The 15,700-nt window shown below is 36.7% G+C and overlaps 2 protein-coding genes across 2 annotated transcripts; one reads left to right on the top strand and one right to left on the bottom strand.

Moving 5' to 3' along the window:
* Positions 1 to 907: 907 nt before the first annotated feature.
* Positions 908 to 1,893, bottom strand: LOC119998531 (aspartic proteinase Asp1-like). Its single transcript, XM_038845884.1, has 4 exons — positions 1,664 to 1,893; positions 1,521 to 1,584; positions 1,165 to 1,308; positions 908 to 1,099 (listed from the first exon to the last, which is right to left on the bottom strand). Exons 1-4 carry the CDS (start codon positions 1,891 to 1,893, stop codon positions 908 to 910), a joined length of 630 nt encoding a protein of 209 aa, XP_038701812.1.
* Positions 1,894 to 11,311: 9,418 nt separating this feature from the next.
* LOC119998530 lies at positions 11,312 to 12,445 on the top strand. The gene has a single exon (XM_038845883.1). The coding sequence runs from the start codon at positions 11,312 to 11,314 to the stop codon at positions 12,443 to 12,445; it is 1,134 nt and encodes a 377-aa protein (XP_038701811.1).
* The last annotated feature ends 3,255 nt before the right edge of the window (positions 12,446 to 15,700 follow it).

Here is a 15,700-nt window from a genome sequence, read left to right as displayed (position 1 = left end):
GTGCACAAAAATGATTGTTTGGATGATTTGCGGCATTTATACTAGCAAGTAGTATAAGAGCATCTACAATGAGATAATTTTAGAGTACTTGAGATGATACTTTCTTGATAAATTAAGTACTAGATGTTCACAATGGGTACTTGAGATAATACTTTCTTGATAAGTTAAGCACTACATGCACATTTGTGATAAAAAATGACACTTGAAAAATTAGTCCATACTTGATCTTTGAAGTTTATGGTAATTGATGAATAGTGAAGAGAGAGATGATGAAAAAGGAAGAGAGAGAAAATAAAGAAAATGAGTATAGAGTGTTGAAATGTATGGAGTGTTGATGAATAGTGTATGCTGTGGGATTCACTCACCCAATTAAGTTGTGCCACCTAAGAGAGAGGGGAAGAGAGAGAATATAATTTAGGGAAATTTAGAGTGTGTGCATAAATTTTATCATTGTGGATGCTTTAAATGCTGCCAAAAAATGTGATTGAAACGTACCCAAATACTCCCTCCGTCCTATTTTAATTGTTCCCTTGAATTTTACATACAGTTTAAGAAATTATATTACTCCCCTTCAATTTGATATTTATACCCTCATTTATAGAGGACAATTAAGATGTCAATGACTCCTTAGGAATTCACTCAATCAGCTTTTCAATTTAAGGGTAAATAAGTGTAAGATGAGAAAAATGGATGAAATTAATTTTAATTAATTGAAATGGGCATGTATTTTGGGACATCCCAAAAAAGAATAGAGGACAATTAAAATGGGACGGAGGGAGTATAAGAGTGAAAAACACTCTTACCAGTCTTTTATTCTTACACTTGTCAATCAATGTCTTTGACTCTTTTCAACAATTAAAAGTAATAATGACTTGTCACTTGTCATTTGTCAATGTCAAAGGGGGGTTTATATAGCAAAAGTGAAGGGTGTCAATAGTAACGCCGTATATATATTTGTAAAGCTTAGAGTCAACTTCTTGAAGTAGTCCTTAATTTTATCAAAGGATCTAATGCGTATCTTCTCGAATCTCCAACATATTGGAAGGCCACCCACTGGTTCTGATTCTTTCGATGGTGTTCCTTGTAGATTTTTGTTAATCTAAAAGATAATAAGTAAATCTAGAGTTTTTGATTGCAATTGAAAAAATTCTTGCTTTGTCTTACCTGACCAAGTGTGTATTCATAGATTGGCTGGCCTAAGTAGGTGTAGGAGGCTCCACTATCAAAAACGAATTTGATTCCCTTTAGTTGTGTCAAACGTTCATCAAATATGAGGTCTGTTGGTCCCAATAACTTAATAAGCATTTCCTAAAGAACAAATATGAAAAATCTAATTCTGCATAGATGATGGTGGATGTTTACTCTTTAGGATTGTTTGCGATTGGCATCCAAGAGACTCCGGAAGCATGTACATGATTGTCTCCTAAAAATAAAAAGCCACCTTCTTCTCCATCACTTAAACAATGGCCAGTCACTTGTTGTATTCAATGTTGCTAATGCATTTGCAAAGCGAAACCGACTGCACCCATACTTAGACCAAAAATTTCATCCCCTTTAAACTCTCCAATTTGTTGGTATCCACACCTGTATAGTATGCAAAATTTCAAATTGTCCTATTAGGACAACTAGAAATCATGGATGGGTGTAATATAGATAAACTCACCCAAAGGCCAAACGATAATGAATGGCAGATTCATTTATTAATTGTAGACAAACTGTCTCTGACAAGATAATCATGGCTTGTAGTGTATCTTTATAATCAATAACATACTTACATCGATATGTTGAATTTGTACAATTGGGTTCATTTTCTTGGACGACTGTGCATAACGAATCTTCACATTGCACAATACTATCTCTTGATGGCTTGTACCAATCTTCATTGTGCTTCATTAGGTACCATGTAATTCCACGTGCCAGACCCCGACCCGGGCACTACTGCACACGCCGACATTACAGGCTCCATGGGCCACTACCCCCAACCCATCACCACACTGGGCCAGCCGCACTGAATCCCCCAGTACCTGGTAGGTTGTTGCTAGGATTCGAACCCTTCACCTAGCCTTTAACATAGTGCCCATGGCAACCTATGCTACCAACTAAGCCATGGCTTAGTTGGTAGCATATGGTGCCTTGTAATAGGACCTATGTTAAAGGCGAGGTCAATGGATCGATTCTCGCAACAACCTCCGTGCCATGCGTGGACGGGATGGGTTGGGCTGTCTGGACCATGGATCCTGGAGAGTACCTGGGGCATGCGTGTCGGCCGGGGAAATTTATAAAAAGGCAGTTTTTATGTAACGACCCGTCCCGACAGGACCCGACAATCGTTACAGGCACCATGGGCCACTACCCCCAACCCATCCCGTCCACGCATGGCACGCTTAGTTGGTAGCATATGGTGCCTTGGGCCCTATGTTAAAGGGTGGGAGGTCGGGTGATCGATTCCCACCAACAACCTCCGTGCCATGCGTGGACGGGATGGGTTGGGGGTAGTGGCCCATGGTGCCTGTAACGATTGTCGGGTCCTGTCGGGACGGGTCGTTACATACCATTTCAGGAATAACAGTAGTAGTTAGTACTAAGTGAAGAAATTATTAGAATGAACCAGAATGTTAGCACTATATATTTTACATTCTTTTTTGTTTACCATATCACAATTCTCGTAAGGCTCACAACATTGGACCCAAGTGAGGGGACTTCCAGTATCAATGACAAGTTCGAAAGGTTGGCTTGATTTTCCTATCTCGATGGTTGTGAAGAACGCCCTGTAGATTGAACTTATCTCAATCAATTGTTAGGAAAAAAAAATCATCACAAAAATGAAGCAAACAAGAATGAATCATGTTCAAAGTGTAGGTGTACTCTGTAGGATAAACGTTTCCGATGAGAGTAAAAATAATAGAGAAAGTGCTCAATAGATTAGTAGTGGCTGAATGCAATGCTAACAACAACAACATTAAAACAAACTCAAATGTGACTAAATTAGCTTCAAACCAAAGATAGAGAAAAGAGAGGAGATAATTCAACAATGAACCTCTTTTGTACTTTATTCTAGATTTTCTAGTACCTCATATATAGGATTCCCGAAGTTATTAATGGAGAGTAGGACTCGAAGAATCGAAGAATTACAGAGGAAGTTACAAAAAGAATTAAATTGTATGAACCGAAAACTCAACATTGCTATTACAAGGATTGCAAATCCTTATGGACATCCTACTATTCTTGCAGAATTTCTAGCCGGACAATTAAAAAACCGAGTTTCATGTCGTAAAATGAATGGTTGGGATTTAAAAATTTTCAAATCATTCCACCAATACGAATTCAAACTCTCCATCCCTTCAAATTGACCAAGCTGAAGAACTTTGATTTCATCCGTTTCCTGCCCTCTTGCAAATAGGTACTCTTATGAGTTAATTAAATTCTTTCACCCTAAACGTAAGAAACTGGAATGAGAAGACGAAATTACACGAAATTAAAAGTAGTGCTTTTGTGGAAATTAATGTCAAGACTAGTAAAAGTTTCATACCGCTTGGGTTAACCTAAGCAATGTGGTTTTTAAGGAAAGCTTTACTTCCTCTCAATAAATGATGCCTTTTTCCCCGAGCCTAAGTGTGATGGCTCAGGAAGAATAGTCGTGCGAGCCTGATGTATCCAAAGTCAATTGGTAAACCCAAAGCGGAGAATATTGTTGGTGTGTTTGGATTGATAATTTTAACATGGTATCGGAGCAAAATTTTGGTCCTATTGAACGGGCTTCCACCTATCCAGTTATTGGGTCTGGCATAACCTAGCCCACAAGTGCAGAGGGAGTGTCAAGACTTCTATGTAAAAATTCCACATTGCTTGGGTAAACCCAAGCAATGTGCCCAAGCAATGTGCTATGTAAGGAAACTCTCACTCCTTCTCCATCAACAATTCCTTTTCGTTGGGCCTAAGTACCGTTAAGTGAGAGAGCTTAGGACAAACAAAGTTGTGTGGATCCGATAGATCTGATATATCCATGGGAATCGATAAGCCAAAATGGATAATATTGTTAATGTGAGTGATTTGAGATTTCTAACAACTTACCCTCACTCTACAAGTAAACACAGATTTAGCAATTTTGTTGCAAAATGAATTAGCGGTGAAAATAATTCCGTCGCTAAAATGCTTGTCGTAAAATTTTAACAACGGAAAATTTGTGTACGGAATATAGAGACGAATTTTCGTTGCCAAAAAGAAAATTAAAAACAAAAGTTTTTCAAATTAGCGACGAAATTATGGTCATCGCTAATTTACCTTGACTTTAGCGACGGAATTTCTGTCACTAATTAATTAATAATCTTTTTTTATTATATTTTTCATATTAGAATTTAATTTTAGCGACGGAATTGTAATGAAATTCCAATGCGTAACTGGAAAATTTGATTTTTTGAAAAATGTATTTATCTAAAATTGAAAAATAGAAACAATTTTGTGAATGAAAATTTATGTTGCTAATATTTTTAATTATGTTTTAATATTTAATTTCTGTATTTTTTACATTTTCTAAATAATTTTCAATAATATAATTAATAATATTAAATTAAGATACTTCTTTTAAAATGACAAAAAAATTTCAAAAAAAGCATAAATTATCTAAAAATGTCTTAGAACAGTTTGTCAAAACAAATTCAACCACCCAAGTTGAACAAAACAAATTCAAACACCTGAGAATCTAAACCTCATCCTCATCATCATCGGGTCACCGACGGGGCGAACACCGGGAGCACAAATATCCTGCATCATCTGACTTTGTGCTAGCATCCTTTTTTCTTGATGAATCATCCTCTGGTCTTGTGACGCTAACCATTGCTCCAGAGTAACAATCGTATGGTGCTTATCTAAATGCTACTTGTGTAACTCGGCATTCATTCGAGCCACGTGCTCATCCATCTCCTGCTGGCTATACTAAGGTTGCGATCCGAACGAGGAAGATGACATGTAGTGCAGACGCCATGCCTATGATCCAAGAGCATAGACACGGCCTTTCTTATTGTACACCTCAATCGCCTCCATGTATATGGAAGTCTCATCCAACGATTGAAAAGGTGACTCGCTACCAGCATTAGAGGTCAACGATCGAAAAGCCATCAACATATTGTAGTCATGTTGTATGAAAGGTAAAAAATTTATAATATCAAATATAATCCATAATTAAATATTATATTAATACATATTCAAATTCAATAAAATTTATATTACTTAGAACAGTTTGCGTTGTTCGTCCGTCTACAAGGTCTTGAGTACCCCTTTTCTGATGGGTACGAAGAAAGAGCTCACTATTGGTGGGCTCTCGACCTAATTCTTCTATCTACAATGTAAGTTAAAAGACAAGTCAATTTTGATTTTATTTTACCAATCTCTTAAAATGCTCCAAGTGTGAAATAGAGCCACCAGTATGAGTGGTCCCGCCAATGCTAGTGGAGCCATTCATCTTTCCCTTCTCCTGTTTCTTCACGTACTTTGGATCCACCCAAATCTCACGAAGGTCATCCCCCTTCTAAACCTTGTCCATCAGTCCCCAGAATAACCTTGCATTTTCCTATTCCACACTTTTATTACTTAACGGTCATAGGCAGGATCCCATTTAATTTTTTATGGAAAATATAGAAATTCATAAATAACAAACAGGTTTGCATCATTTATCATATATTAAATAAAGGGAAAAAAATTGTAAGATTTTTTTATATAAATCTAATTAATTTTATTGATAAAAAGGACAAAGAAAACAACAATGACCAACTAAAGCGATGACAGCTACTACAAACCAAAGTTTAAAGAGAAACTGTTGACCCTAATTAAATAGCCACCATAATAGAACTCAAACAACTCTAGGAATTTCTCAAAGAACCGGGACCACTGAAAGAACCAGAAAGGGAGCAAACACACAACCATAAGAATAAGGACACTCCCCATAAGAACCCAAATCAGAGCCTTTCATATTAATGCAGTGCAAAATCAAAATATATACTTACTGTGAACTCCTCAAAATATATATCCTTTTGCTCCTGACGAAAATAATTTTTCTTATCATTAAATTTCGTCGCTTCACCGTTGCTAATTAACGTGGTGAGAATTTGTGAGGGATTTAGCAACGGACATATCCATCGCTAAATCCGTCATAAATGGTTTTCATTTTAGCGACGGCAAATATCCGTCGTTAATTCCTTCACTAAATGATTTTGACTTTAACGATGGAAATTCAACGAATTTCTGTCCCTAATTTTAAGTTTAGCAATGAAAAATATACCGTTGCTATTTTCCGTCACTAAAACCATATTTTCTTGTAATGGATCGCCTATTGTACACCTAGATGGAAAGTCATCCTCAACCTCTCAAGCATATGTACGCTGTTAATCGGTTGGAACATCCCAACCGAGTGGTTAATAAGGGCAAAGCTCACCTTCAACACATAACTAGGCCTTTTCCCTAGTTTGGTGAGTTGGGCTTAGCCCACTAGCTAGACTAGGGAGGAACAAACCCGTGCGGATCCGATGTATCCACAAGAATCGGACAACCCAAAGCAGACAATATCGTTTGTTTGGATGGGGGTGTGGATTTCTGATATACGCCTAGATGGAAAGTCATGCTCAGCCTCTCAAACATTTCTTGACAAGAATGAGACTAGGAAGAACAAATCATTCTTCTCTAGTTGAATGGACACAAACGATATTCTATATTCTCATGATAGAGCATTCTGCAAGCCCAACTCATTTGGGCCACAAATTTAACTCATATGGGCTTCTTGGACACGCTTAGTAAAAGGCCTAATAATCTGGGCAACATTTAACTCATATGGGCTAAGGGAGACATGTACGTACGAGGATGGACTAGTACAAATAATTTTCATATATATATATAAATAATTTAGTATTAAATTTTTTTGAAGGGGAGTGAGGCAGCCCAACTTATCATTTTTTAAAAGTGAAATATCATCTAGGTTGTAAATGAAGGTCTGCATTCTTGAAGTGAAATATTATTTCTAGAAGGTTATAAGTTTAATAGAAGCACAATTTATGATTGATTGTATTCACAATGATTTAATTACCCACACTTCCTTTTGCACATAGCCTTACAAAATTTTCTTTCATAAAGAACGAAGTCATATTTAGAGTGATTCATAAAACAATATACTTGTCATCGATATGCATAGATGAGTGAAAAAAGCCCGCTCGATTCAAAGATCGTAGTGCAGCGTTTCTCAGAAGCTCGAATGGAGGGATTGAATGGTTATATAATGTATATGTGAGTCATGAAGAATTAAATCGATGCTAAAATAAGTTTGTATCCTTCGAATTAGAGACCGAATCAAAGCATTTAACAAAAGCAGAACACGATCATAGATCAATTGTTGCATTAATTGTTAAATTGTTAAATTATTTATTTCTAGAACGGAGAAATGTTTTATGCAGTGTTTTAAAAGCTGGATCAGAAAACCGGTGACCCGTCCATCAAGTCGGCATGGTTCTGTAAAAATACCAATAATGTAGTTGACCTGGAAAAAACTTATTTAACCAGGCGGTATTCCGCTAAACCATAAGCCTGGACGGTTTTGTTTGAACAGTACATATTGTTAATCTGATATAATTTATCAATATAATCCTATAATATTTATCACAGATCAATATAATATTATAATATATTAACATGTTATTAGTTATAACTCTATAACAGTCAGATTAAAATTAAAAACGTAAAAGAAGTAAAAAAAACACTTATAAAATCCCTAAATATCAAAAGCCCTAAAAATTGAAAGCTTTATACAAGAAAAAAAAGTAAAACTGTAATTTTTTCGAATTCGATGAAAATACAAATTCATAATCACATTCTTATTAGGCATATAATAGTAGCATTTAATTGAATAGTGTAATACCTTAATTTTACCCGAATCATTTTTCATCAAGTATTTTTCATACTTGCATCTGCATTATGTGATATATTTGATTCAATCCCACCTGTCAATTTCTCTTAATCAATTTCCAATCCAAAATCCAAGTCCAAATCCTAATTAATTTTAAGCAAGCTTCATTCTCAAACTAATCCAATCCAAAGTCCAACCATTAACCCAACCTATATCACCGTAACCGAACCAAACTATCCAAGACCCATTTAGTTATCAACCCAACCCAGGAAACATAAAAATGACTAATGAGACAGAAACAAACCAACAAATAAAACCCACAAGCTCAAGCCGAAAACACAAGCCCATGAAACTGACAAAACCCACAAGCCTATGAGTCCACCCTACAAAAAATCTCTCTCAACCTAAGATAAGAGACAGAGAGGATTTTTGGAAGAGTAGAAAGAAGAAAAGGAGAAAAGAGAGTAAGAAAGGTAAAAATCTTTCTTTCGGCCTTATTTTATTTGGTTCTCATTCCTTCTTGCTGTTTGAACTAGTTATTCATAGAAATAATTTCTCTCTAGCTGAGTGTTCTCTTGCAAAAAGGGGACTTCCTCTTTCATGGGATTTTGTCACCGCATAGGAGGAAGTCCTATCACTCTCTATATCAAACGGTAGCCGAAATGGGTCTCAGCCCCATTGAATTTTCTTCGTTCCAATGGAGATAGTTGCTTCGGTGCCCTAGTATATTGTTTGAGTTGGATTCTTTGTTAATTTATTTGGTTCAGTATTATTTTTCTTTCTCTTCTCTGTTGGATGTTTGGCTTCAAACGAGTACTCTTCTTCATAGATTCTATCTTCGTATAGAAGAGATTTTTCCTGCCATTTTCTTGCAAAAAATATCTTGGTTTTGGAAGAGGAATGAAGAAAAAAGTGTCTAGTTTTGATTTTCAACCATTTAAATATTTGGGCTCTTCCATTTCTTTTGGGCCATACTAATTCTTGGCTTACTCCATTTTGGTCCCTTCAACTATTTTGGCTTACATTCTTTTTGGGTTATTGGCATTCTTGGGCTTAAATTTTCTTTTTGGGCTAGTTTTAATTTTTGGGGATTAATCCCTTTTTGGGCCCTTTGTATTCTCGGGCTGTATGTCTTTTGGGCCATAATTATTTCTGGTTCATTTGAATCATTTCCTTTAAGCCAACTTTAACTTTTGGGAAAGCTTTAGATACACCTCCGCTTTTTTGAATTACACCCCTTGTTAACCGTACCCCCTAAAAATTTAAGATATTTCTAATTACACCAAAAACAACCAAAAGCTCAAAATCTCGGGAAATTTCTCCAAATGATCTCATCCACTAACCAAACTGTAGAAATGACCTAGTTTGTTAAAAACAGTAAAAATGACCTCTTTTGAATTTTCAAAGTCAAATATACCCTTACCCTTATAAAACAAATACAGAATATCATTCTCTCTTCCTTCTCTCCCGAAACACAAAATAACAATTTTTCTATCCTACAACGCAGCTGGTCCACCTCAATCTGCACTTGAAAACACTAAAACCTTGATCGAAAATCACAGATCTGAAATACCCATTGTATCGACAACATTCGTTGTTATTTCACACAGCTCTCATTGCAAGTAAGTACATATATATACAATGGTCGTCTTCAGTTTCATTTACTTGTCCTGCTATAGTCGAGCAAATTGCTTGAGCATTTTATATAGTCGATCAATCTATTTTTAGTCGAGTATTTGGTTGAGCAACAGAGAATTATCTGGTCGAGCATTTTTTGTTTGGTCAAGCAAAAGTAAATGATCTGGTAGAGCATTATTTTGTTTCGTCGAGTATATTGAACTTATTTGGTCGAGCATTATTTTTTTGGTTGAATATAACGAATTATTTGGTCGAGCAATATCTCTGCTCGAGCATTATTTTTTTAGCCGAGTATATTGAACTTATTTGGTCGAGCATTATTTTTTGGTTGAATATAACGAAATTATTTGGCCGAGCAATATCTTGTATATGCTCTAGCATTATATTTATACTTGTTTGTGTATTTTTGTTGGTCGATCGTTTATTAATATTTGGTCGAGAAATGTTTTTAGTGGTCGATCAACCTTTTTTGTCTGGTCTTGAATCATTTATCGTGTACATTTTTTTTGCAGGGATGACATCAATTGATTTCGTGGTCCTATATGGTGGTCAATGGGAAATTTTTCGCGGTATGTACAAGTTCAAAGGTGGAAGAAGTCAAGGTGTCATTGTTAAAGATACCATTACGTATTCGAAGTTGGTGGATATGATCTATGAGTTGTTTGAAGTTGATAGTAATACACATGTTTTGGAGTTGAAGTTTGCATATAATACACATTTTGACATGGAACCAATGGTCTTAAGTAATGACCGTGATCTCAAATTCTTCTTAAGGCAAAATGATGATCCTCGAAGACCTGCTACTCCACTTTGTGCATCAATTCTTCCTATATATGAAGATAATGTTCCCTCACAAAATGTGAGTTTCATTCCCCAAACACAGGAGGAGTTTATTCGACAATCGGCAAATGTGTGTAAGGGTTTTGTTGATTGTGGATTCAACGATATAGATGCATCATCAAATCCGGATAATGATGGTGATGATGACAATGAACATCATTATAAGCCTAATGAGGGTTATCTATTTGAGGATCATTGGTTTCATGATGATACCGTTCAAGAAGATGTTGAGAAAGAAATACCTCCAGCAGATACTAATGTGCCTAGCCATCCTGACATTGCCTCTGTGGAGATGCCTAAAAACATCGGATCAAATTCTATTGTTCCATGTGTTGGGAGCAATACCATTAGTAATTGTTCCACCGGTTACAAGATCACAGTTGGGCAGATTTTCTTAGACAAAATGGAGTTACAAAAACATATTGCTTTGTATGCTATGAAAGGGAACTTCCAATTTCATGTGATAAAATCGACGAAGACTCTATATGTTGTTAAATGTCTAGGAACAGGCTGCGATTGGCGTATGAGAGCCATAAGAGTCAAGGAATCACCATTTTTCAAAGTGACAAAGTTTAATGACATTCACACTTGCTCACTGGACTATCTAAATGGAGATCATAGGAAAGCATCAGGGAAGGTGATTGGGGATTGCATTAAAGGAAAATATGATGGTGTAGGGAGGTCTTACAGGCCGAAAGACATAATACAAGATGTGCGGACAGAATTTGGTGTCAATATTACCTACGATAAAGCATGGAGGTCTAGAGAGCATGCTTTAGAATCAATATGAGGATCTCCAGAGTTATCTTTTGCCTATCTGCCACACTATTGTGCGGAGCTAGAGAAGAATAACCCCGGAACTATCACTCATATAGAGTCAGACAAGGAGACATGTTTAAATATTTTTTCTTAGCTCTTGGTCCGTCCTTGTGTGGTTTTAGATCTTCGATGAGACGTGTCATCGCTGTTGACGGTACCCATCTAAAGGGAAAGTATCTAGGCACGCTTTTTATTGCATCTGCTTTGGATGGTAACAATCACATTTATCCTATTGCTTTTGGTGTTGGAGATTCGGAGAATAACGAATCTTGGATATGGTTCTTTGAGAAATTACGACAGGAAATCTCACTTGATGACTTCTCTGAATTGGCTATAATTTCAGATAGGCATCAGAGTATTGAAAGGGCATCGACCTTAGTTTTTCAAGAATCATACCATGGTCACTGCATATTCCACATCAAACAAAACATGAAGGCAAAGAAATTCGATCCTACAGTGTTTCCAATTTATTTCAAGGCAGCGAAGGCATATCGTGTTTTTGAATTTGAGGTCCTAATGACACAGTTGAGCTTAATTGATCCCCGTGCACAGAGTTATCTACTTGAGGCTGGTTTTGCTAAATGGTTTCGTGCACATTTTCCTGGTCGAAGGTACAATATACTTACTACAAACATTGCAGAGAGTATGAATGCTGTTCTTAGAGAAGCTCGCCACCTTCCTATAACAATGTTGGTTGAACACCTGAGGGATTTGCTTCAGAGATGGTTTTATGAGCGACGTACAGAAGCAGCATCTCTGAATTCTGTACTCTGCAAAGAGGTAGACAAACATATACGGAAGCGGATTGATAGGTCTCGTAGGATGGATGTTACACCAATATCACATATTGAATATTACGTTCGTGATAGATGCGGTAATGGTGAGGTTAACTTGCACAATAGAACGTGTTCTTGCAAGAAGTTTGATTTGCAACAACTACCGTGTGTACATGCATTGGCTGCTTGTGCCAATAGAGAAATCGCGGTACATTCTTTGTGCTCAAGATATTATACCAATGAAGCTATTTTGGTAGCTTATGCTGAACCTATATATACAGTTGGTATTGAGCACCAGCGCGTTGAAAACGATATAAGAGTATTATTACCACCTAAAGCGAAAAGACCAGGTGGTAGGCCTAAACAGCAAAGAATACCTTCCCAAGGTGAAACTGTGATTATCAGACATTGTGGTCGATGTAAGAAAAGTGGTCATAATCGTCAAACTTGTAAGGAACCAATAGCGTTGCATCCAAGAACTAAATGAACTTTTGATATTAACATTTGATATTGCTGTATTATTTGCTATAATAATTGCGTTGTGTAAATTGTCTTAACGGTCGAACAATACCTAATTAATGGTCGACCAATAAAATTGTGGTCGATCGATGTAGATAAGATGGTCGAGCGATAATAAATTAATGGTCGAGCAAAACTTAATTAATGGTCGAGCAATAAAACTGTGGTCGAGTGATGTATAAATCTGATCGATTGATGCTAAATTAATGGTCGAGCAAAATAAAAAATTTGGCATAGTGCAAAAATATGTGCAAACACAAATAAGTAAGCATGTACAACAACAATTGACTCCTAAATGTACAGTACAACAGAGTTAGTTTTCACAATGAGAACTCTCCCCCCCAGCTCTCTGCTGTGAACTTTTTCCTGTAAAACGTCATGTCATTCTGATTTATCTCAGTAATAGGAATTTCTGCTATCAATGCTTCAATGAATTTGAATGTAAAAACACCACAATCGCCCCTGTAATTATTAATAAAAAATAAAGTGATTAAAATTGCGTACAACAACTAATGCACAATAAAAATGATTTAGTACACAAATTTGTAAAAAAAACATACCCTCCTGGCTTCTGTTGAGGGCAGGGATTGACCTTCTCAACTTCCCATGGTGTCGTGGGAATGTCATAGCCACAAGGACGTAATATGTATGGGGTCATTATGGACAATGGACTCATGATCTCTGCAAACCTTTCAAAACTTGTAAGGTCATGGTAAGAATCATAGACATTTATTTTCCGTGATGACAATATCATCTCTACTGCCACCCAATGCTTCTCATCAAAGTTTGCAGGAAAGTACACATAGTCCACTTCTCCCCAGGGAACACTTTCAGGAGGAGTGGTACCGACAACGTAGTCTGTGAATAAAGTATCCGAATCAACCCAATTTCCTGGATCTTCTTTGAATACATTGTAGGTAATACCAATCTTGCTCTGTTATTACATGGCTAAAAAATGATCGTTAGTTAACTATGAATATGAATATCTATAGTTCATTAGCAAATTATTGGACACATACAAAGAAAATTGTGTCAAGCATTGCCGCTTTCCTTTTAAATATGGTAGGGTACTTGGCAAGTCTCCGACGTATGTGGTATGTAGCAATGTCAAGATGCTGCATCAAATATTTTTAAAAAGGAATTAATTAGTATACATGATCAGCTAGATAAAATTAAATCTCGACCAGAGAAACATAAAGCTCGACCAGAGAAATATAAAGCTCGACCAGTCAATATTAATGCTCGACCAAATAATATAATGCTCGACCAGATGTATGATATGCTCGACCAGATTATAAATATGCTCCACTACATAAAATGTCAGTTATATTGTACTAAATTAAAACTACTTACCAGGTCTCTCAACCATTTGTCAGGTTGAATTGCCTCAGCAAACCAGACCTTGTCAACAGTACAAGGAATCCATTCAATTTTGTCATGTTGTGTTTTGGGATCCTTCATCCATTTGTGACATTCTGCTAACCACTCCCTTCGATATGGCCTTTTGAGTTCAAAAGCCATTGGCAATATGTCTTTGGGAATTTCAACCTCTTCTGTTACCGTGGAGGATGAATCAGTTTTTTGTTTTTTAGTGGGATTGGTGTAGGGTGTTTTCAATAATGGCCCAAGCTTTCTTTTGCGCTTTTCCTTATTTGAGACATAAGGAATTACCCCACCTTTTTTTGCAACTGGGAATTTGGATGGGGTGACAATCTCCACCCCCTCAGTGCCCATATCCATCTTGTGTGGTGTTCCCAAAGTAGTGGCAGCTATATCCATTGAAATAATATCGTCCTCTGCACCTAGGCTAACAGCATCATCACCCTTCATAACAGCCTCCTCTATATTTTTCACAGGAACTTCCCGGGACTCAACAACCTCTGCAATATCTTTTCCAGTAGTCCCTAGACCATCATTGGCATTCACATCCCTATTCCCATCATCCTCATTTCTTGCATTTTGTTTTTTAACAACTTCTAGAAGAGTCCCCATGGATTCTTCAACAAATTGCAACATCAAACAAAATTCCACCTTCAGATCTTTATGCTTCTTGGAGTGATCCTTAAGCAAACTATCAAATATATCAATCTTGCTTGTAATAGTATCCCTCAAAACATATTAATACACACAGATGGATGTGATACCTGCTTCCTTCTAAAAACACTTAGGATGAGTTCTGTTGAGTCAGGAGTGATTGATGTACTCCAGTTCAATATCCTTGGATACAGAATTTCTGGATCTTTCTGTGCGTATGTCCTCCTGATAAGGGGAATAGCTTCCTAACTCCATATCTTTAAATCAAACAATGATATACAATTACATGCATTGCATATTGAGTTTAAGCTATAAATCAAAACAACATTGAGATAAATGATTAGCAAATTAAATACCTATAGAGTTAACGGGAATCCATAGAGACTGTATTGCTCCTTTTGAGTCTTGGTTGGCTTTATAGTCTTTTTTAAAATTTTTTGAACACGTCCTTTCATTGCTCCTGCAAGTGACTTGGAGGTACGTGCATAACTGACAGATCCCCATGGATACTTGTTAAATTTATCCAAGTTTTCAACCAATTGGAGATATGCCACATCAGAAATGTTCCTACTACGCTCCCTACCAAGCAACACAAACTCCACAAAATAAACAAGAGCTAACTTGACAACGTCATCTTCATTGTCAGGCTGAGGTTTTAGACCCAAAAATGTACTCTCTAATTCAAATCTCTTAATGCAATTATTCCCCTTGAAATAAGCATCCCTTAGCCTATGTGTGCTAGTATCAACAAGTGAAGAGATGGGTGGAATTCCAGTACATGCTAATCCAGTAACAAGCGCAAAATCTTCAAATGAAAATGTTGCTTACTTTCCAGCCAACCTGAAGTTGAAAGTTGTGCCAAAACTATGGTCGGAGGATTCAATCTGTCTTAACAATAATTGATGGACAAGCTGCCCGGAAAAAGTTAGATGTTGGGTGTAAAATACACCTACTTTTACGGGCTTAAAATTACTATTTTTCTATGATATTTAGTGCAAACATACTGCCCATATTGGTATTTTTATGACAGGTATTACAGAAGGATAAAGCTGGCATTAGGCGGAATTTGTGACCTGTTTTGCAGCCTGTTGCGGCCGCGGATCGCGAGAGTCAGACTTGTGTGATTAAGTTGCTGACGTGGCAGGGACAATTGGGCCAGTTTAGGTCTTGCTAAGGACTATATAAGGAG

The sequence above is a fragment of the Tripterygium wilfordii genome, chromosome 5, assembly GCF_013401445.1.
Source record: "Tripterygium wilfordii isolate XIE 37 chromosome 5, ASM1340144v1, whole genome shotgun sequence".
NCBI lineage: Eukaryota > Viridiplantae > Streptophyta > Magnoliopsida > Celastrales > Celastraceae > Tripterygium > Tripterygium wilfordii.
This window is presented reverse-complemented; position numbering and strand designations above follow the sequence as displayed.

Bases quoted from the DNA above. Each gene is read 5' to 3' on its own strand.
- LOC119998531 (XM_038845884.1), bottom strand. From the start codon at position 1,893: ATGAAGCACAATGAAGATTGGTACAAGCCATCAAGAGATAGTATTGTG. The intron at 1,309-1,520 runs GTCGGTTTCGCT...TTTGTTCTTTAG, and splicing joins TTGGTCTAAGTATGGGTGCA to GAAATGCTTATTAAGTTATT. The intron at 1,100-1,164 runs GTAAGACAAAGC...ATTATCTTTTAG, and splicing joins ATGAATACACACTTGGTCAG to ATTAACAAAAATCTACAAGG.
- LOC119998530 (XM_038845883.1), top strand. From the start codon at position 11,312: ATGAGACGTGTCATCGCTGTTGACGGTACCCATCTAAAGGGAAAGTAT.